This window comes from Sciurus vulgaris, assembly GCF_902686455.1.
Source record: "Sciurus vulgaris genome assembly, chromosome: 11".
NCBI lineage: Eukaryota > Metazoa > Chordata > Mammalia > Rodentia > Sciuridae > Sciurus > Sciurus vulgaris.
Window position 1 is genome coordinate 76,114,425 of NC_136472.1, and position 23,447 is coordinate 76,137,871.

A 23,447-nucleotide genomic window follows, 5' to 3' on the forward strand; every position below is an offset into this window, starting at 1 on the left:
CTTAGTTAATGACATCACCATCCATCTGCTCTTGAAGGTCAAAACTTCCTGCCTTTCCATTACAGCTAAAATACAAGTGGTCAAGAAAATCAGTCTATAATGTCCTGCAGTGCACCCCTTCTTTATAGAAAAGCAGTCACATTTGCCCCAGTTCTGGTCCCATTCTCTCATCTTACCTTGCTGGCTGCAGAAACAGTCTTGGAATTCTCTCTCTGCCTCAGGATAAGAAACCAACCCATCTGTACAGACCATGCCAAAGAGAGCTAAGCAACACCTGACTCATCATTGCTTCAAGGTCATCCAAACGCCTCACTTCCTTCAAAACCAAACTCTCAAGCTGGCTACAAGGCCCTTCCAGGTTGAGCCTAACCCTGTTTCCTAGGTTCTTCTCTGTGTCTCCTAGACACATCAGGCGTTTTCATCCAAAGCCATAAGTGGGCAGTGGGTGCAGAGAGGACAAAAAACATGGGAAGAAAGATGGGCATTGAAGGCCAGACAGACCTGGATTCCACTGTCATCCCTCCATGGATCCTCATGTAAATACTCTGAGTCCCACTTTCTTTTAGGGGAAGATGTTTACTCTGAATGCTTGTTTTAGGGAGTTGAAAGGATTTATAGAAAACATCTAGTATGGTATGCAAATAGGATATGCATTGAAAAAGTAGTTTTTATTAACATTAATAATCTTGCTAAGTAATTCCACAGAGGCTGGGAGGACTTTGTGAAGACTGAGAATCCCCAAAACTAGAATGAAACATTTGAAAAGTTCCCTATGGTGTCTGAAGGAGGTCAAATTTATAAGAACAAATAAAGTACCTCAGAATGTTCTGTTTTTGACCTGCAATACTAACAGCCAAAAAAGACCACATTAGTATTCTGCCCTGTGAATCTTGCAGGATCGGGACACATAAACCCCTCAGGGACAAAGACTGTTCCCCATCCAGGTGCCTGCTGTGCCCAGAACTGGCAACTCTGCCTTCTTTCTTTCAGAGTTGCCCATAAGAAGTTCATGCTCATGTAAGACGGTTCTAGATTGCAGAGAACATCAGTGAGCTTTGACTTTCTCACTTAGAGTTCACTGGCCCTCTGATGAGGGTCTGCCACGTTCAGAGTCCTGCCAAGTAGCCAGGCTACAGAAGAAGTTATTGGGACTGGATTCAGAAGATGCCTTGTGTCCCTGTGAGTCACTGGTCCTAGATGTTTCCTCATCTCCACCACACAGATAGTCGACACTTTCTGGCCAGTTCATCAGTTGGTTGAGCATAGTTACTGTTACTGACTCCTCAATTTCTCTTATTATGGACTGCATTGGGTGCCCCTGCCAAATTCATATGTTGAAGCCCCAATCCCCAATGTGACAGTATTTGGAGACAGGATCCCGAAGGAGGTGATAAAGGTTAAGTGAGGTCATCATGGTGGGGCTGGTGTTCTTATGAGAACAGGAAGAGACATCAGCCATCTCTCTCCATCCACATGTATACAGAAGAAGGGCCACAGGAAGACAGAGCAAGAAGGGAGCCACCTGCAAGCCAACCAGAAAAACCTGTCCAGAAATGAACCCTGCCAACACTTTGATGTTGGATGTCTAGTCTCCAGAACTGAGAGAGATGAATTTCTATAAGCCATCCAGTCTGTGGCATTTTGTTATTGCAGCCCAAGCAAACTAATATATTCTCCCCCCCACCCCTTTGTTCTGTTTTTGGTGACTCCATATAGAGTACTCTTTCCTTATCTATGGTTTTGCTTTCCATGGTTTCAGTTACTACAGTTGACTTCGATAAATATAGTACGAGATTTTATTTCTAAGTCTTTGACTGACACATAATTGTACATACTTGTGGAGTACATTATGATATTTTGATATAGGTATACTTTGGTAATGATCAAATCATGGTAATCTGCGTATCCCTCACCTCAAACATTTATCTTTTCTTTGTGGTGAAAACACTCAAAATCTTTTCTTCTAGCCACTAAGATATTTTGAAGCCAGATATGATGATGCACACTTTTAATCCCAGCTACTGAGGAGACTGAGGCAGGAGGATTCCAAGTTCAGGGCCAGATTGGACAACTTTGTGAGACCCAATCTCAAAATAAAAAATCAAAAGGACTGGGGCTGTAGCTCAGTGGCAGAGTGCTTGACCAGGCCCTGGGTTTAGTACCCAATACCATTTTTTTGAAGAAGTTTTTTTAAGAGAGAAAGACAGAGAAAGTGACCACATCTACATAACTTATTATAGTATATTGTTATAATTGTTCTATTTTATTATTAGTTATTGTTAGCCACTGTTAGCTAATTTATAAATTAAACTTCATCATAGGTTTTATAAATAGACAAAAACATAGTATATACAGAGTTCAGTACTGGCCATGGGGTCTCAGAACACATCCCCCACAGAAAGGAAGTACTCCTGTATCTCTCTTCTTGGTCCCACTTCTACTGTCCTGGGTTGCTGATTATATTTGCACGCTGCCTACCAGACCACTCAGCACTTTGCACACAATAAGTCTGTGTAGGGAGCCTTCTCTCTGGTCCTGTGGGAGTTTACCTGGACCTCTGCTGGCAGAGCCCATATTATGTGGGAATTATTTATGAAAGGGTCAATTCTCCCAATTGACTGTAGGCTCTCAGAGGGCAAGTCTTCTTTTTTATTCACTGTAAAATCTCTAGCACTTAGCAAAGTATATGCTTACAAATGATGGATAAATAAGAGATTCACAAAAACATGCTGAGTACCTTCCATGAATCACGTTTGTATACCATTGTGAAACTCTCTAACGTAGATTTGATTCCTAATTACATGGGTATTCAGTGAGTCCAAGACTTACCCAAAGTTCCAGAGCTCATACACAGTGCAGCCAGAGCTAACTTCCAAGGATTGGTCTTTCCTTTAGACTGCACCACTTCTGCCTCCAACAACCTGAACTACCTACCACCAATGCCAGAGTTGGCAGAGATTCTCACATCAGCTGCAGCTAGGTTATTTCTAGGGGTGTGCTACAAGACAAGAGGCCACATCTTCAATGATGTCCTACTTGTCAGTGGCACTGTAGAGGGAAAGAGAAAAGACACCACTGTGGGAGAACCTCCCAAACCACTGTGTGGTCACAGAACCATCAACAAGCAGGATGGGGTGAGCAACTGATAGGGTAAAGAGCTGTCTGAACACCTTCATTATAAAAATAAAACCATTACTGATAAAATACCTTCTACCAGAAACTCTGAATGGAGGGCGGGAGGAGGGGTTCCTTCAGCAGGGAGAGGCCCAGGTCAGAGGTGTTACATGAAACAAGGTGGATGAGTCCTGTGCACTGTGGGCCACAGGTACTCTGTGAGGCTAGGGGGCTTGGAGGCCATCATCTCTAAGCCCATGCTTATTTTTATGATGCTGTAATTATGAGTGAATAAGGACACACATGGCTGTCACTGTATTAGAAACTTGGACACAGATCTGGTCACTAAGTTGTATAGGAAAGATCATGCATGCTGCAACCTAATAGATGGTTCCTGTCTGTGAGATCTTGGCCAGTGGCATTTGACCTCTGAGCCTCAATTTCCTTAGCTATACCTTGGAAAATGTATTTAACGTAACTCCTGGGTTGTTTGAGAACTGATGATGTACTGAGTATAGTACCTGGCGAAGAATCCATACTTAATTGATGGTTAAAATTACGATCCTGGCTCTGCCATCAGGTGACTGTGTGGCCCTAGATAAGTTGTGTGACTTTGCTAAGCCTCAGTTTTCTCATCTTTCAAAGAGTGAGAGTTAGACAAATGAAAGGTTTGCGAAGGTTTCTGGCATTGCACAGCCCAAGTGGCAAAGACATAAACAGAATGTGAAATGGGACTCATGGTGGCTGTTGGGGGGAGGAGGTGGCTGAACTGCTGAAATGGAGGAGGCCCCCAGTACCCAGACTCTCCCCACTGAACTTCCCACCAGCACATTCTCCTGGTCCTGCCTCCCAGCTCTGACCCTCACCGGCCCCTCTGCCAGTTGTCTGACTTCATTCACTTGGATGAAGGCCCCTTCCACCCTCATTTTCCCCTTTCTGTTTATTTCTTCCCTTAGAAAACACCATCTTAACCCCTGGGGCTATCCAACAAAAAGGGGCAGTACAATGGCTCAAATCTACTCCCTCATCACCACTTCTGAGGACTCCATTCTGGTGCAGGCAGCATTAGTCCTGCCTAGACGGGTAGGAGAACCTCCTAACATGGTTCCCAGCTCCTACTGGGAACCCTTGCCTGTGTGTATCAGATTAAGTGACCCAGATTCCCACAGTGGCTTCCTGTTACCTTTGGCCTAAACTGAAAACAAAAAAATACCTGTCACATGGCAGGGCTAAGGCCCTGCACAGCTTGGTTTCCGGTGACCTCTCTAGTCCTTTCTGATAATTTCGTCCTGTGAGGGTCATACCCACAATGTGACCATCTTAGAGTTCCTCGGCACTCCCAGCAACTTCCTGTCCCAGGCTTTTGCTATGTTCTACGTTCTCCCCTCTGCTTGGTACATTCCTCCTCCAACCTTCATCTGAACAGCTACTCATACTCCTGGCCCAGCCAGTTGTTAGGCTCAATTGCTTCTCAAGAGCACACTCTTCTTTGTCACAAGGTACATGTACCATTTATGACCATGGACTTTAATATATATGTGTAGATTTGAGACTCTAAACATGTCTCAAATGTATCTATAAATACTAGAGCAGAAAGTCTGGTTGTTTTATGTACCACTGACATGGAATGCCTGCTCAGGACATGGCATATGAAAAGGCAATTAGTAAATGCTGACTGAATGAATAAATCAACAAACTGACCATATCTAGGTCTGTCTACCACCTGGTGTCCACTGATCAGGACTAGCTCCTGCTGTCTGTCCATCTTAAAGCATCATGCAATTGACTTCAAGGCTTACTGACAGAAGTTCATGGTTCCTTGGGTGATACAAAGAGACTGAGCCAAGTAATAGTCCAGCTACCTCAGTTAAATAAGTGACTTCTTTTTCTCAGCTTCACTTCCTCTAACTTACTAGCTCATGAGATCTTCAAGGGCGAGCATGCCTCTCTCATGGCTGTTCCTAATGTCTGGGCCTGCCTCAGACACAGTAAGAGGACTCTGTTGATATTTGTGAACCAAACAGTCTTGATGATGTCTGTGGCAGATACTGCTGACTGCCTACCCCATTTTCTTTGCCCATCCTCCTGAGAGAACCCTCATTTTGATCAGAGTGCCAATGTTCCAAGCCGAAAATACTCACTTTAAGATTTCCCTCTTGCTATGAGTGTCCAAGTGACACAACTCTGCCAAAGAAATGTAAGCTGAATGGTTTAGGAATCATTCTGTTTCCTTCCTTTTTCTTCTTCCTCCACGACATGTGGATGAGTCCTGGAGGTGCAGCAGCCATCTTATGACCAAGAGGCAGCAAGTATGAAACCAATAACTCAGAGCAAGGATGGCAAAGCACAGGGTGGAAAGAGCCTGGTCCCTGATGCCACCACTGAACTGCCATCCTGGCCCTGGATGCAAACGCCCCAGGCTTAGAATGAGCAGGAGGACATCAAAACTTCACTTAAATGCTGATTTGGTAAGATTTAGGTTACTGACACAGCAAACACATTTCTAAGTATTTCCTACAAAGAGACAAGTTTGATTGCTTGGCACTCATGGTGTCCTTGAGCTACCTTTTCTTCTTTCCTGCCATGAAGATCTAGGAAGAGAATTTGGAAGTTTCAGCAGTCCATGATAAGACTTCAAGGGCAGTAGGAGGAGTGTGGGGACCGTGGGGCAGCCTGTCCTTCAGCGAGCAGAGACAGCTGCTGGAGGGGCTAGGTTTTGAGTCTGCAGATACAGCACTCTGATATTCCTAGCTCTCTTCCTCCTAACAGATTTTTGGCCACAGTCTGTCTCCAATGTGCTGACTTGAGCTCTCCCTTGGCCTACAATTTCATTCCACTTATACCAGATTGCTCCAAATAAATCACCGTATCAGGGAGAGGTGAATTCACAGGGCACTTTTCCAAAGAAGTGTTTCCATTAGAAATTTCACAAAGTGCTGCCAATGTCATTTACAAGAAGGTTAATTTATTACCAAGAGACCTGGATTCTTCGTTGCTGTGTTTCTATCTTATAGTACACTCAAAGGAAGGGGACGTGAGGTATGGTGGGGTATGGAAAGGGGATTATTAAAAATTAAAAAGTGTTCTTCAGTCACTTTTCTGTGTTTCTTCTTGAGGTCGTGGTAGGTTTTTACGCAAATTACAGTGTATAATGCCAGGGATTTCTCTCTCCAGATCCCCTTGTAAAAGGACTCAGAGGCTAATGCCCAATCAAAGCAAGGGAAAGGAAAAAACAGCCCAGTCCAGCAGACAACCTTTGGAAAGTCATGAAGGACCAATTTTGATGACCCACAGAAAGAAGAAATGTAGGTGCAATTATCTAGGCAGATCTAGGAACAAATAGGAATAGATCATGGGGAAATCAAATGAAAAAACCTCTGGCACCACTGAACAGCCCCTTCTGCCTTCTCTGGTTCTCCCCTGGTCCCAACATGCCCTCAAGAAATCACAAGGCTTAGTCCCAGGAACCCCCTCGACCACATAAATTAAGGGACCCTTGTTTTGATCCTCATAAGATAAGCCCCCTGGCTCTGATCATTTCATCGCCTTACTCAAAAGCCTGTCATGACACCCGGTGCTTACAGGATGAACTCTCTTTAGGGTGGCATTTTAGGTTCTTCCTTGGTTACTCAGCCCCTCGGCGTGCCCTGCGCTCCAGCCAGCAGCACTGCTGGCTCCTCCTAGCCAGCTCTTAATTTTCTGCCCACCTGCCTTTTGCTCATGCCATCCCCACTGCCTGGGATGGTTTCCTTAGCACTCACCCTCCCATTTTCCGTCTTTAACTGTGAAAATGTTACCCAGCCTTTGAGGTCCAGATCAAATGTTACTTCAGCCAGAGAGCCCTCCCTGGCTCATTCAACTGGAAAAGCCCTTCTTTTCCTCCAGCCCTCCTGGCCCTTGGACTGGTGGCTCCAGGGTGGCCTTTCTTGCTCTTTTCCTGGGCTTAGAGACACTTGCTCTATAAATCTTTCATCTCACTTAATCTAGACTACCAGCTACTTTTGCCAGCAACCATGTCATACCTTCTCTGTATCCACATCTCGGAAAAGGGAAAGGATGCAATATTTGTTGGATAATGGGATAAAAGGAGGGAGGAAGGAGAGAGGGAGGGAGGGAAGGGGCTAAATCCGTGTCTAGTCCCTGGATATGGATTGATTTCCAGTGGCTGCCTGGGCATAAACAAACAGACTCTTCAATTAGCACCATGAAGACCAGAACATGTTTCTCATAAAAATTCCCAGTCTCTGTGTTTCCTGCCAATGATTCTTATTTCTCTCCTCTGGGATTTTAAATCCACTGTAGGACACCTCTGTTGTTTTTCAGCTTGGCTCACATTGCTGCAATGTCAAGTTGATCTATCCTTTTATGCTTCAGCATCATGAAAAGATAAGATGCTATCTGGAGACTCAAAATGCAGTAATCCTAACCTGTTAGGTCTTGGGGTTGCAAGCAATTCATACAAAGGTATTCTTATTTTTAAATTTTTGGATGCTGTGAGATTTTCTCCATGGTTCTTTTAATGACTTCTCAAAAAAGCTTCCTGGGTTGATGTAAGATGGTTACTTATAATTGGAGGTAACTTAGAAAGGGGAAATTATATTTCATATAATACAAACAGTAATAAAATATTTACTAGTAGCCATGACAGAATAGCAAGACGCTGTGGCACAGTGGGGACTTGGTGGGATTTGGAGTCCAAATTTTCATTCTGGTCTTGCTCTTAATCTTGGGTAAGTCAACTAATCTCTGAGTCTCAACTTTGAGATTAAAATATCTCTTGTCAAAGGTTCTTGTAAGGAATAAGCTACATACATGAGAGTGCTTGACATGGTCCCCCAAACACAGTATCTGCTCCCTACATGTTTGCTGATTGAACAAATAGATGGAAAAAAAAGTGCATGTGAATGCCCCAGAGGGGCTGGATCCTGGGAAGGAGGCAGATTGCTAAAGAAGGAAAATCATGAGCTTTGCAGTCAGACAGATGTGAATGCATGTCCTAGCTTTTCTTTCAACATCCCCGAAGCTCCACTTCTTCATCTGCAGTCAGGGATGGTAATAAAAATAAGAATAATCGCTTCATGGAGTTACTGCAAGATTTCAAGAATGTATGTGGAAAACCTTTGTAAACTGTGATGGGTGAATTATACCCCAGCTAGTGGTTTATATCCTCCTACCTCCTTCAACACCTGGGGTCAGCAAGGCTCCCTTGCTCCACTGGAACCAGGAGTATTAACAGGCCCCTCAGATTCTGAATCTCCACATGTGGGGGATGGGGGCAGACTGTTGTTTCTGAAAAGAGCCGCCATGTTTTATTCTCAAACTTGCTTGGTGTTTGCGGGCATGTGTGAGCATGTGTACACACGCATTCGTTCTCTGGGAGCTTGGGTGACATCAGGTCTCTGTGGATATATTTGTGTACACAGTTTGTAAAGGACTCTTAGATTTTTTTCAAGGCAAAAGATAAACTCATTTAATTTAAAATCATCAGCTGGATTGCATTAAATGGAGGGAAAAGCAAAAACGTACACAATACAGCCATTCATTAAATTAAACACAACTATTTCTCCCGTTACTTAATTACAAACAGACATAAATACTCTGGATTCTGACAATTCAGATCTTTTTAAATTCTTGATCTGCATTTTGACATGTAACGAAGGGAGGGTCATATTCCAATTTGTGTGTTAAGCAAACCCAAGAGTTACAATTGTATATTGGGACCATAATGACTTCACTAAAACAAGACCTAAACTTTTAATTAACCTGCCAAGACAAATTACGACTCACAGCTCACAGGTAACGATCACAGACAGCTGAGACTCAATGCCAGGGACTCTTGGGGAAAGAGGGATTAATAGCAACATCAGAATCAGTCTGTTTTTGTATTAAAGGGGGGAAAAAAAAAAGAACAGTGTTCATTAAACAATCACTGTAGCTTGAAGGGAGACAGACAGGTCCAAAAGCCAGCAAGAGAAAGTGGAAGGAGAAAGGGGATGGCAGGGAATATTAACGGCCTCTGTTTATTGAGCATGTATGGTGGCCTGAAGCTGTGCTAGGCATTTTATATTTCTCTCTCTAGTCTTTGCAGTGGGGCTTGCAAAGTACTTTAACATTTTTTGGCTTCTAGACAAGAAAAGTAGTCAGAGAAGCTCAGAGAGGTGACACAACTGTCCATGGGTACAGAACTCACTTGGGACAGAAGGAGGGAAGGAAGGAAGGGAAGGTAGTTCTCCTAATGTGTTTGTTTCCAAAGCTCTGTTGACAGACCACCAGAATTAGGATCACCTGGCTCCATTGCAGGCCTTCAGGAGTTCTGAAGAAAGGCCCAGAAATCTGAATTTTCACCTCGCCTCCCAGTGAGTTCTTTGCTCTACAGTGTTTGAGTACCACGTTTGAGGTACCAGAATCCTGTGCTACTCAAAATGTGGTCCACAGCAGCATTGGTGTCATTGGGTCCTAGCCAGAAATGCAGAATCTCAGGTCCCCCAGACCTGCTGGAACAGAATCTGATTTTAACAAGATCCTAAAGTGGTTCATAAGTACATTAAAGTCTGAGAAGCACAGTAAAGTCTGTCTGCCTGAACAGATGTGAAAAGGTAAAGGGGAGAACAGAACAGGCAGGGGGAAAAGCAGGACCATCACCCTAGTTATGACAAAAGAGGCTAGCTAGCTCTGACAAGCCAAGAGTTGGCAAAGGTACTCCCATTTTATTTCTTGAAGATGCATATCCTAATTAAAAACAGTTTCATATTTATACTGTTATTAAAATAGAAATCTGATCATAAAAACTGTTTGCTCTGTGCAAACCTGATACTCTATTTTTCCTTGTGAACTGTGCCTAGGAGGAGTCAGGCTGGGAAACCAGGGAGCTCTAACTTAGGTACTACCATGATTTGATAATTGTGTCCCTAAATTGAAGCCACCATGTCCAGAAGGAGAAAAAGATGCAGAGACTGTAACCTAGCAAACTCCACAAAGTGACAGGCTCATTGATGGAGAGGGCCAGAGTTGGTGATGAGGCACGGGATTGCACTGTCTACCTCAATGTGACCTCTCACTACAGAGCTGCGGCTTCAAATCCCAGGATCATGAGACCACAAGAGCTGAAAAACTTGAGTGATCTGTGTGAGATCATAGCTCATAGTGGAGATCTGGAACTGAGCTGGCTCTGTACCACGCTTCATAAGACATGTAGGCAGAATCCAATGGCAGCATACCTGCCGAGACGGTGACTGCCCATGGTCCTGTTAACAGGAGCCTGGGCACAGAAAAGGCCTTGCTCACACTCAGTCCCTCACTCACTGAGGGACACTGCATGGGGACCCACCAGGTGCTGGGGAGACAGAGAAGACTGCCCTCCAGGCACTCAGAGTCCTGCAGCTAGGACAGACCTCCAAAACAGGGCAGCACTGAGGGATGTTCCCCTCACAGCACCAGCTGCCTGATGGTCACCGTCCTTCACTTTGCCACGAGGTAGAATATTAAGGCTGCATTGATAGCAGGAGCTTATTAACCGTGCCTTGTATTAAATGGGGAGATTCCCTCTGCCTCAATACTAAGAGTAAAATTGCAAATTAGAGGAAAATGGCCTGGGATGACCTCTGCTATTTAGAAAGAAGAACCAGGGTCTGAATGAGTTTAGGAAACCTGGTACCAAGTTCAGAGATGTTCATTCAACTCCATTTTCCATGTCAGAGAGACGCCCAGGCATAGACTGAAACAGAGTTCTTAGGCAAACTCCAAACCACACAGAGCTTTCTGTTAGGCAGAAAGTTCATTCCCCCAAGGGTTCTGGTTCATGGACCTTGTCTTCCTCTAGGGGTTTTGTCTCCCAGCTGTCTCACAGTACATCCAACAGAGACTCAGAAAACGTGTTTTCTGACCTGAACCACCAAGACGATCACATCCCTCAGCACACAATGGTCACCTAAGGAGGAGATGAATTCTGTAGGATGTGTTAGTGAAAAGAGAAATTCTTTTATAGGGGAACCAGGTTACCCAGACACCCATAGACCTGAGGTGGCCAAGGCCCTTTCCCACCATGAGGGACATGATGGTGTTCAGACTTATTTAAGACACAAGGGCTCCAGCCTCTTGTCAGAGACCAGGACACCTCTGCTCTCGGTGACACCTGATCTGACTGACCACATGGCTCCTCTAGCCCTCTGCAATTCTCACTCTCTCTTCAGCCTTCATCTACTTTCCTAGGGGTTGTTGTTTCCAAAATCAAAACCCAAAACCAAACATAAACAAGTCAGCAATCTGAAACAAGTGAGACTCTGAAAGTAAAGAGGTGAGAGCCAAGAGCCAAGAGGAGAGCTGTTCCTGCCATGTGGCCAGTCACCCAAGAGTCCTGTCTGGTTCTTAGTTTCATCCACTTGTCTGGAAAGACTGCTGCTGCTCCATACATCATCACACAGAGCCCATGAGAAAGGCACCAGAATGGCCCTCCACCCTGGCCTGTCCTTCAGCCTGCATTGCACACCGAGTCCTTGTGCAGCACCAGCAGGATGGCCTCACCCCACGTCTGGGTGACATCTACAGCTCCGAGTAAGACACATTCATTCCCTTCTTGGCAAACCCCCAAAGTCCCCAAGTGTTCGCCTACCCCAAGAGATTGCAGAGGGTAGAGTTTCTTACCAATGGCAGTGGTGAGAAAGGAGACCACTTCAGACTCCTTCCCGTCATTGTAAAAGGCCAGGTGCCATATTCCGGAATCCAGATACTGGATGAACCCCGTCTCGTGGCTGGAGGGAGGAACAACACCGCGAGACTGGCGTTGGGGTCCCTCCAGACTCCGTGCCTCCTGGGTCAGGAGCCTCCTTCCATCCAGCAGCTCCACAAAGTCAAACTGAAGCACAAAAAGAGTGTAATTAGCAGCGGCCTCTCCACCACATGCCGTGCTCTTTCTCTGGGCTCTTCCTGTGGGGGCGGGGTGGGGGCAGGCATAAGGAAGCAAACTGAGAGGCACGAGCTGCAGGGAGGCTGATCAATCAACTCAAACGCCACATTACATGGTGATACTCTCCTTCCTCTCTTGTGAGTGTGGCATCAATTAGGGCATTATTTCCTGGTCTTGTCTTGTTTTCAGGTGTCGCAAGTCTTCACCTGGCTATGTTTAGATCAGAACAGGCTCTCTCAATGGCAGCCTAAGAATCGAAAGCCAGCCACCTCATGACCGGGCTTCACGCAAGTCGTGATGGAATCTCAGGGGTCTAGGTCTGGGACTGGAGTGTTGGTTGGGATTGGAATGTTAGTCACGAACTGATGAAGATTTGGTTTATATCTATTTGTCTTTTGTCAATAACCTTTTCTAAATGCTCCAGTTTCAGGGAGATATTTTAGAAGAACTGAAGTGGATTAGTCCAAAAGTCTATCAATAATTGCATGCTGAGTCAAATACAAATGCCAATTGATCCGAGACTGCTAGCATAAGACTCCAGAGAAGTCAGGCATGCAGTGTTAATAACAGGTAGGTGGTTAAGCCCTACTGGCCTATTAGCAAGCAAGCAAATCGAGTAGCCATCTATCTTCCTAGCTCTTAAAAAACAAACAAACAAAAGATAGGTAGTTATTGTACTTCATGGAAACCGTGTGGAGGCATGAATTCTGGGACCAGCATGGCAGGTCTGCATCGTCAGGGGCTCAAGCTTCCTCTGTTGTTCAGTGACTCCATTCCTAGTAAATATATCTATCTTGATTGTAACTAAAAACCTCCACTGACTACTGGGGCTAGGAAGACCGCATGTGCTTGGGAATGCCTGAAGGATGCTTACGATTTATATTACTCCAATTCCAGAGCTGGGAAGACCTTGCTAAGTCTCTGTTGTCTGCCATTCATGATTAGTAATATGCCAATCATCTTGGATAAGTTTTCCTTCCTCCCTCCCTCCCTCCCTCCCTTCCTTCCTTCCTTCATTCCTTCCTTCCTTCCTTCCGTCCATCCTTCCTTCCCTCCTTCCTTCCTTCCTTCCTTCCTTCCTTCCTTCCTTCCTTCCTTCCTTCCTTCCTTCCTTCCTTCCTTCCTTCCCTCCTTCCTTCCTTCCTTCCTTCCCTTTTTTGGTGCTAGGATCAAACCTAGGGCCTTGCACATGCTAAACACATGTTCTACCACTGAGCCACACCCCCAGCCCCTTGGACAAGTTCTTCAGTTGTTTCTGGTGCACATCTGTGTGTGCAAACATGTAACCCCGAAGGAGAGAAGGAATGCCAGAGATTAGGGAAGTAACATTTATTTTGAGCCAGGCCGCATGCTGGCTGCCTTATAAATGCTACTCTTTCTTCTTCACAACAGCCCTGCAAAGTGGGGACTGCTATAGGTTAGGAAACTGGCTTAGAAGAGGATGAGTAATAGACACCAGGTTACACAGCTGATAACAAGAGGACTCAAACTCAGTGTCTGTTTTTTTCTCTCAATCACGTTTCCTGGGTAACATAATTTAGGAGACTGAGTAATAGCAGAAAGGTTACTGAGAAATTTCTTAGAATTTCTTCCTTGTAAAAAGCCTTAGGGATTAAACCTCACTCACTTAAAGGCAGGGTCTGGGAGGGCAGCAAATGGATGAAAGGCCTATAAAATACACCAACTTCCCTTTGGGATCCAGGATCAGGGTTGGGAATTTTGACTTGGGTGAAGATTTGAGCAGGAGCCCAAGGAGGTCAGTGGGTATGTGGGGTTCTGCTTACCTGAGTGTGTGAAGGAGGAAGGCCTTTTCTGCCGTAAATGCCGACCAGAGCTGCTTTTCCCAGAGATACATTGAACTTCAGATGCACAGGATGGTCTATGAACACCTGAGATCTCCAGAAAGTACCGGGAGGAATCTTCTGGGATGCCCGCCTCCCCACGTCGATTTCGCCAGAGTCTATAAAACTGTCCTCTGGAAAGAAACTACTGGGTTTTCCTACCAAGACAGAGGGAAGGAAGACAAAAGCATCTTGGTTAACCACATATGACACCAGGAATCAGCATCCCAGCACCCAGGACTCCGCTCAGCCTCACTCCTCCGTAATGATCTGCTGCCAGCAGCCATTTCCCAACTCATAGGAGTAAGAAGGTCCAGAACTTTTTTTTTTTTTCCCCTAGCGATGCTCAAATTGTTCTGCTAAAAATATGCATTCTTCCAGAGCAGTATGGGTCCTTCCCCAAGGGCCATCTGTTTACTGCATAATTCCACAGCTTGTTAAGATATATTTTGATCCTAAAAATAATCATTTGTGGTCACATGAGAATAACTTTGTGATTTTGCGAGAGAGTGTGTGTAAAGAGCCACATGGTAAAATAGGAATGACAGAGGGAGTGAGGTGTTGGTACTGAATTCCCAACTTGCAATGGTTCTCCCAGCAGTGGGAAGCGTGACTTGAGTGGAGTTAGATATTTTAAAAGTTCACTGGATTATGTGTAAATTAGAAGCCAAATTGTGAGGCCAGCTACGCAGATGGGGGTTTGTGTTTGGAGCATGCATGTGGGTTGAGGAAGATGAGGAAGGAGGGTCCTTTGAAGGGAGGAAACATGTCTGAAAATGCCTTTTGGTCTTTGGATGGAGGTGAATATCATTTTTGTACTAAAGAAGGTAAAGTTGACAGAATTTCTCAAGTTCATACACAAAGTCTAGGACATACTTGGAAATTTAACTCAGGCCCCCAGCCCTATACCCAGCATATGTGGAGGGTCAGGGGTGAGGTCTCTTGACCATTTCTGTCACTAATCAGGAGAGTGACTGCTTTCTGGGGGCACAACAGGGCCAGGAAGGAAGGCTGTTTATCAAACTTCCCCTCTTTAGTAATTAAACACACTCACATGAAACCCTAACTTCCTGCCAGACAAAAAGTGGAGAAGGGACAGGGAGACCACAGACAGGAGGAAGGCCACCCTTAGTACCCCGGAAGACCAAAATCAAGTCAGCAGGCTACATTTTGTTTGTCATTAGGAAGAACCCCTGGGCATTCTGGCTCCAAGGCTTTTTGTGTCGTTAGAGATGTTAGAAGATACTCGAAGAGAACAAGAATCCATTTGTAAAGAAAACACGTTTGTGGAACTTTTTATAAAGAGCATTTGGGGAATAAGAAATTAAAATGTCTTTTTTCCCTGGCTTTGTGAGACTCCTTACAAAGCACATTTGATGCTGAAATGGAGCTTGGCAGGGTATTGTTGTAGTCATAAAATATTTTACTGTTTTAAATAATAAAATTCAATTTAAATGTTAAACTTCTCCATATGTTATCATTCCCTTTAAACTCCTAGGCAGAAACATCAGGTTTTAGCTTCAAACCGTTAAATGTTATTTTAATTAAAAATGTGCCAACAAAAAAAGTTAAAATGCACGCTATCAATAAAAGTGCCACCACTATTCTGTCATTAGCATGGGAAAAAGTTTGCACTGAATTCTTTATGGAAGGAACATGTCCCAGACTTTTACCTTGAAAATCCAGACACCCCAACCACCTCACTGTGACTCACAAACTTCAAAGACAGGAGCCAACTTCCCAAAGCATTAAGATGGGGAGATAATTACTCACATTCTTCTTTATCTAGTTTGTGGGTTCCCAGTACTGTGACCCTTTTACATTCCAGGTACAAAATAGTATACCCTCAGCTTTTAATTCTGCTAGGGAGGTAGAACTAAGAGGGAGTAAAAGCAGAATGTGTCCTGAACTTTTCACTCCTAGGACTGCAGAGAAAGAAGCACAAGACTGCTAATTCTCAGGGTTCGTTTCCTTTGTGAGTAGGTGGGAGTCAGAATGGATGGGATTTGAGAATTGTCTGCATTCAGATAGATCCTATGTCTGAAAATAAATAATGGAAAACTGCTCCCTCTTTTTAGCATGCTGCTGGAGATGCCTATATGGTTCATTTTCTCCTCTACTGAGCATATTTTAGGAGACAGCTACTGTATCAGCTAAGTTCTACAACCTTACAGGTCAGAGGCCAACCCAGAGACTCCCTCCAGAGCTCTATAGGGCCCAGAGGCATACATATATTAGTTCTTACTCCAGGGGAGGTGACAAAAGGCAACTTTTATAGTACTTTCTAGTATTTCAGTGAGGTAGGGAGGGACATTGGGAGGAAACATTTTCTTTTGTGTATATACAATGAGATAAAAATAGTACATACTGGTCTAGGGCATACCCCCAACTAGAACCTTGAATCTGGGGAGATCTTGATTCCTGTGGTCTTCACTGGGATAGAACGGAGTTGTTGAGGGGAAAGAGAGAGTAGCCTGTTGATCCCCTTTAGCCAAAGGGAGAAAACCCATGAGACTGGCTGGACTGAAAGCTGGCAAAAGGAAACAATTCCCTCCTGTTTTGTCTTTTAAAACCCCTATGCCTTCCTCTTTTCAAGTCCTTTAAGATTCTTTGTCCTTAATTCTGAGTGCCATGCCATGAGCACTAGGATATACAATTTCCTATGACAAAGCAAAATCCCCCAACGGTTGGGCAATGAGGAGGGGTAGAGGCGGGAGACAGGAGGAGAAAAGCTCTGAATAGAAAAATCTTCTCCTACTTATATTTTGGAAGATAATGATAATAAATATTAGTAGGAGAAATAGTAAGAAAGATAGAGGTACTAGTATTATTCAGAGTATAAGCTACTGTTTAATGAGTTTCAACTACATTGGCAGGTTCCTTCATTTAGCATTTCAATAATTCTTGCACCCCATTTGTTTACAATGAGTCAAAATAAATAAATTACAAAAAAAAATAATTCTTGCAACACAATTAAAATCTGCATATGGAGGCTTGGGAATGTTTAAGAAACTGAAGATGAAGACATTTGGAGATCCCTCTTTATTTATTAGAATAATATGGTTTCTAAGAGGATTGAATTGATGAACAATTAATTAAAACTCTAAAAAAACATTCTCAGTGTGGTTGGTACATCTGCCCTCTTAAGGAGCAACAGTTCAGTTAATTCATGGCTATGCAGGCTAACTATCAAGACTTACAAGGTAGATCTAAGACCCATTAAAAATACTCCTTCTAGGGTTCAAGTTGATCATTTTTATGAATTAGGAACAAGCAAACAGGTCCCAGAGTTGTCGGGGTCTTCAGACATCCATGGGAAGCATGCTATACAAGAATTGGGCTCTTCCAGAGCTTTACCAAAAACTACAGAGCTTAGCTCAGGATAAGGGTCTTCCCAACAGCATCATTAGGTTTCACAGGGCATATTACACTGGTGACAGTCCTTTTCTTTGTACAGCTAGACAGATTCAGGCTTCCTATAGCAATGCTGTGCAAATATACAATCATGTCTATAAAAAATATCTCTCAATGAATTGCTGAAATGATTGGATAGCTCAGTCAAACAAGGAAGATTTGGAAGAAGTGAAATTCCATGTGCTTCACAATCACTGTCTTTACTTTCTTGAACTGAGACCTATCTATATAGGTTCCAAAGTCCTAATCAACTAAGAATCTCCCCCTCCTTCTACCTTTTTGGTTTTTTACAATGCAATAACATGCACAAAGAATCCTTTAGTTTCCTTAGCAACTGTTTGAAATTTATTTGGTTATCAAAATAAGCTGTTCCATTTTGGAGAGCCCAGCTGAGCCTGTGTGCAGCAATTTGCATGGTTCAAACTGATGGGCAATTTTGATTTCATTGTAGAAAGAAGAAAATGCTATCCCTAGCTCACCAATTCAACCATCAGAAATGCTTGTTTATTCAATGCTTCCCCCCCCCACTTTCCCATTAATGCATAACACAAGTTCTTGTGGCTTTGCTTTGAAAAGCTGCTGTATTTGGTTTCTGTCCCATGACGACCCTGAAATGGTTACAGCTGCTTTGAAAATATAGGATGAATTGTAGTTTGATGTTACTCTCAAAGACATGAAAAACATGATATGGGATTGTCATATATTTAATTTGTATAATTTAAAAATATATATCTTTTAAAAATATTTAAAAATACCCCAAACCCTTTGAGGATCTTTTGGGGGTAAATGTTAATTAGTCTGGATTTTAATACCCAAGATAGAATGCTGGAGATTCAAACAGACAAGAAGAGGGGAATGAACATTTGTTGAATGACTCTTTATTAATAGGCTTTGAAAGGAAATGTATTGTCAACCTTGTTCTACAGATGACAAAATGAAGGCCAAGGGAGATGGAGTAACTGGCAAGAGTTAACAGAACCAATAAAAAGCATAGTCAGGAATCACATCCTGAGCCGGGTATGGTAGTGCATGCCTATAATCCCAGTGGCTCTGGAGGCTGAGGCAGGAGGTTCACCAGTACAAAGCCAGCCTCAGCAAAAGCAAGGTGCTAAGCAACTCAGTGAGACCCTGTCTCTAAATAAAATATAAAATTGGGCTGGGATGTGGCTCAGTGGTCAAGTACCCCTGAGTCCAATCCCTGGTACACCCCCACTCCCAATAAAAAGAATCACATTCTGGACTGTGAGGCGCCAGGGCACATTTATCTTCTATCACAGCACACTGCTTCCCCATCACTGTGGAGCAGGAACTCTAATCTTAATTCTGGAATCAGCTCTCTTCTCTGATACCCTCAGAAGGGATAAGAAATATGCACTCACATCGGATTTAAAGACTTTCTCCCTTGGGATATGTCTAAGGAACTAGAGTTTTAACATCACAATTAAAAACATAAACTAGGTAGACATTGGTTTGACCAGGGCAGAAACCTTAAGAACCATGTGGTCTCACATAAACTATAGGAAGCTTTGTCCTCTATTTTCCAGAGTGATATATTTTACATCACAGTAATTGCTTCTGATGCTGACCACTTTCCAGTACTGCACTGCATTTAAGAGTTGGTAAACAGGATTTCCATTTGCATCAGTAATGACAGATAATCCCTTTAAGCAAAAATGGTCCAATTAAAATAAACCAATAAGCCTGTGCAATTTTGTGTTGCCGCTTATCTGCACCTCCTGCTCCTTGGGAAAAAAACTAAACAAAACCTAAACAACCCACAAACTAATTTCATTAGAGTGGAAGATTTTAGATAGATCTAACTCCTGTTTAAAGAATGTCTGTTAGAAATCATGGAAAGAAGAAAACACATTTTGTTAAGTAAGACCCTCAGCCAATTCCTTGAGGGTTAAGCATATTTTAAATCCATATTTTTACATGCTAATCTAAAGACACTCTTCTTATGCTATTCACCTAAGGCACCTGACACTATAAACTAATGTGAGCATCACAAGCCAAAAGGCAGGACCATGGACAGGGCCATTTTGAAAAAAATTCTGGAGAGCCATGAGCTAATCATATGATGATTCTACTAGTAATTTCATATGCAGAACTTGCAAATTGCAGTGTACCTTAAAGAAAAACCTAGTTCAATATTCTTGTGAAGAAGAGGGAAATGAAGCCCAGAACATCTGTTGAGGGGATTTGCTTAAGGTTGTACCACACAGTGGCAACAGTTAGACTGTAACTCAGGGCTCCTGACTCCTAACCTAAAGCTGTTCCAATGGTCCTGTTGTACCATCTCCCTCCATATTCTATTAAGGATGAATAAAGTGTAAACTCTTTAGTATTTTAAGTCTTAAAAACTTTGCACAAGAGACTAGCTTTGCCCCTCAAAACAGTGGGCAAGGTTTCTAGTTTAGCTTTTTGGAAATGTTCCCAGTTTTTACTTCCCTTGAAGATGATCATAGGTCAAGAATTGACTTTGAACTTCAAGATCATCATTTCAGAGGTCATAAGTAGGTGCTGTGACAAAGCATATGCCACTCTATTGACCAAACTGATGACTGGAAGACAAATCCTTGAAAGGACAGAGAGGCTCAAAAGATATGACTTCTAAGTTCACAGAGATGAGAGGAAAGATGTGAGCAGTGAAAGCTAGCTACAGCTACTTTACTAAGAAAACCGGAAAGATAATGCAGGCCATAGAAGATGCAGGAGACAGGATGGCTAGATTGCCCAGAATGACAGCCATTCTGGCTTGTGAGTTCAGATGACTTTCCCGGTGCCAATTCTGGTGAGTCTGCACCAGTCTTGGCTAACATTGAAAGAATTTATGTCTATGGCATGTTAGAAAGATCTCTAAGATATTCAGAACATGGTCTTATAGGTTTCCTTTAAAAAATGCCAAACCCCAAATGCCACCACCATTTCTATCATTGAAATAAATATTTGTTTTTTTATTGTACCATGGGATTTCACATCCACATCTCTTTTTGGGGTCCTGTAACTGTGGGGTGGGTCAGGTAGGGAAGATTATGCAGAGATCAAGAGCCCTGGAGTAACAGACCTGGGATCATATCCCAGACTCTACCATCTACCGGCTGTGTGACTCTGGCCAAGTCAATTAACATGTTTCCTAGTTTTTGTATTTCCCAGAATGGGGATAAATTATTATGCATATCTCACAGGGTACATATATGAAATGAAATGCTCTTGATAAAGAAAACAAAAAACTTTGAAACAAACATGTGCACATATTAATGACTATTGTTATTGCAGATGAGGAACATGGAACTCAGGAAAATTAAGTAACTTGCTCAAGGTCACATAACTGGTAAATGCTAGACCGCCTGAAGCAGTGTTATCATTAAACCACAAGATCCAAAAATTTTTCCATTATAACACACCATCTAAACCCCTCACCACGTCCCACCCCTGCAGATGCCTGTTAATCACATGAGATTTCCCCAGAAGGGCTCATCTTGACCCCACACAAAGATGGCCATCCCAGCAGTATGAACACCCATGATGCTTGCTTTGAGGCATGGGATGGGATATCACTGAGCACCATGAACCCTGCCCGAGCACACTCTGAGCTCACAGTGACAAGGAACTGCAATGAAGACACAGGTGGACTGGCAGCCGGCGTGGAGTGCAGAGGGATGGAGGAAGCGCCAGAGCATGGAGCTGTGAGCCAGGCACAGGATGTGCATGATGGAGGTCTCCTTGGTTCAAAGGCAGACACAGAGGACTCACAACACGGACAACGCAGCAACCCTACCTTCTGTGGCTCCTTTGCCTTTCCTGTCAGGGGTCTCTAAGCCAGTGCCCCCTGAGGGATACAGGGAGACGTCCGTTGGCACAGGCCAACTGCTGGCTGTGTCCTCCGTGATCTCATACATCTGCCCCTCCATCGGCTGCAGGTGCCAGTTTAGGCCAAACAGGTGCATGGCTGTGGTGAGCAATGAGAAAAGTCATATTTTTCTGCTGCAGGTGGAAATGGAGCTCCAAAGCCATAGGGGAGGGTGGTAGGGGTGGGGGACACAGGCATTCAGTTCAGTTCAACAAAAGCCCAGGAAGGGGGCTTTTACAGTGCCAGGCCCTGCACAGGGGACTGGAGTCACAGACAATAAAGACCTGAACCCTGCCCTTGAGGGGCTCACAGTCTGATTGAGCCAGGATGGGGCCTTTCAGGAGTCTTGGCCTTTTGCTTCAAAACATTAATAACAATCTAGAGGGAAACATTATAATTTGTATCACAAAGAGTTAATTTTTTTAATGTAAAAATTAACTTTTACAAATAATAAGCAAAGTCGAACAACTCAGTAGGAAAATAGACATAGAATATGAACAGTTTACAGAATAACAAATACCAATGACTCTTAATCATAGGAAAAGACTTGACATTACTCATGGTAAAAGAGATGTAAGTTAAACTCTGAAATATTACTTTTCACATATGGTTTGGCAAAGATAAAAAGGGCTGAAAATACACTATATTGGCAGAGAATGGGAAGCAAGTACTCTCATACTATGCTGGTGTGAGCATAAACTGGTATTTGATAAAAACTATCAAATTTAAAATATACATTCTCTTTACCCTAGGACTTAAGTTTCCAATTCTAGAAATTTCTCCTCTTGATATATTCACATGTGTACTAAATGATGTGCATACAAGGTTATTCACCGCAGCATAATTTGTAAAAGCAAAATGTTAGAAACCAATTCACTGATGGGGCTAGATAAGCTATATCTACCACAAAATAGTATAGAACCACAAAGGACAATGAAAAAACTCTACATATTTTTCTGGAAGGAAAACTATAACATGCAGATGATTGTATTTGACAAACTACCTTTGAGTTAAAAATTCCTGTATTTGTACAGAATATTTCTAGGAGGATATGAAAGATACTCATAACAGTGGGTATCATCCTCTGTAGGAAAGAGCTGTATGGTCAGGGGGAGGAGGGAGACTTGCTTTGCATCAAGTATCTTTTTCACCTTTTCATTGTGTACCAAGTTATGCATCTCTGTTTAAAAAACATCTTCCAATGTAGCAATTACAAATAGTCTCATACGACAACCTAAAAGAGACTGTGAGACAACAAAGCATGAATATTGTTTGAGATATACAATGCCTGTTTCCAAAAAGGTTTGTGATCTAGTACAAATCATCTGCCCAAATCTCACTTTTGGAATCAAGTCTTCAGCTTGTCCAGACTCACCTCCTCCAGGAGGCCTACCCCGATTTCCCACACACAGAGGAAGCACTCAAGTCTCCAGAACCCCACAGAGTGCTGTGAGTAGCATTTGCTTTTTCGTTCCATTGATGAACATTTTCTAAAAGCCCCCTCTGTGGCCAGCAGTGTAATAGGAAAAAACTGGAAGCAACCTAGAGAGACGGCATTGAATCAGGCTGTCACTACTTTCAAGAGCTCATAGGAAAGGAGGGAAGACAGATGGATAACAAAGTCTATTGAGAAGGACAAGGCCCAGAGGAGGAGGTGACTGACCCAAAAGGAGGGCCTGAGGAATGCCAGGAAGATCTGCAGAGACCTGAGGGCCCACAGTAATTGCATTTGCTGAGGGCCTGCCGTGGGACAGGCAGTGTGCCAGGTAGCTTGTGCACATTATGTCCAGTTCTTGTGGCAGCCCCATCATACCTAGTCTACAGAGGTGTACATTATAACCCAGAAGGCTGAATCTCCCAACACACAAAACAATGAACGCTTGAGGACATGGGAAATGCTTATTACCCTGATGTGATCATTACTCACTTGTATATATGTATATTGATTTACCATCTTGTGATCCATAAAGATGTACAGATATCATATCTTGAAATTATGACAACTATAAAACTATCCTTTATGAGTACTCATCATGTGCCACACATTGTGTTAACAGGACTAAGAGCAACATTTCCTTTGACTCTCATAACAATCCTGAAGAGTATAATAACCCCATTTTACAGATGAAAAAACAAAGGCACAAGACCAAATGACATATGCAAGGTGAAGTGGTTAACAAGTAGCAGAGACTAAGACTAGAATTCCAAGCTATTAAAACCTCCAAAACAGACCACCAGTCTTTCTGGCTTGGAGGCCCAGGTTCCACCTACACCTACCCTGCCCCTCCCTAGCTGAGTCTAGCAAGGAAGGCATTATAAAGAC

At 43.3% G+C, this 23,447-nt stretch overlaps 1 protein-coding gene across 11 annotated transcripts in view; it reads right to left on the bottom strand.

Moving 5' to 3' along the window:
• Positions 1 to 23,447, bottom strand: part of TENM4 (teneurin transmembrane protein 4) — a 737,381-nt gene that overhangs the window by 167,825 nt on the left and 546,109 nt on the right. For 10 of the 11 annotated variants that reach the window (XM_079105080.1, XM_079105086.1, XM_079105076.1 and 7 more), the window contains 3 exons: positions 21,053 to 21,223; positions 13,801 to 14,015; positions 11,755 to 11,965 (listed from right to left, as the gene is read on the bottom strand). In XM_079105080.1, the coding sequence (XP_078961206.1) occupies positions 11,755 to 11,965; positions 13,801 to 14,015; positions 21,053 to 21,223 (597 nt within the window). The remainder of the gene's footprint in view (positions 1 to 11,754; positions 11,966 to 13,800; positions 14,016 to 21,052; positions 21,224 to 23,447) is intronic. The other variant, XM_079105077.1, reaches the window with a different exon arrangement.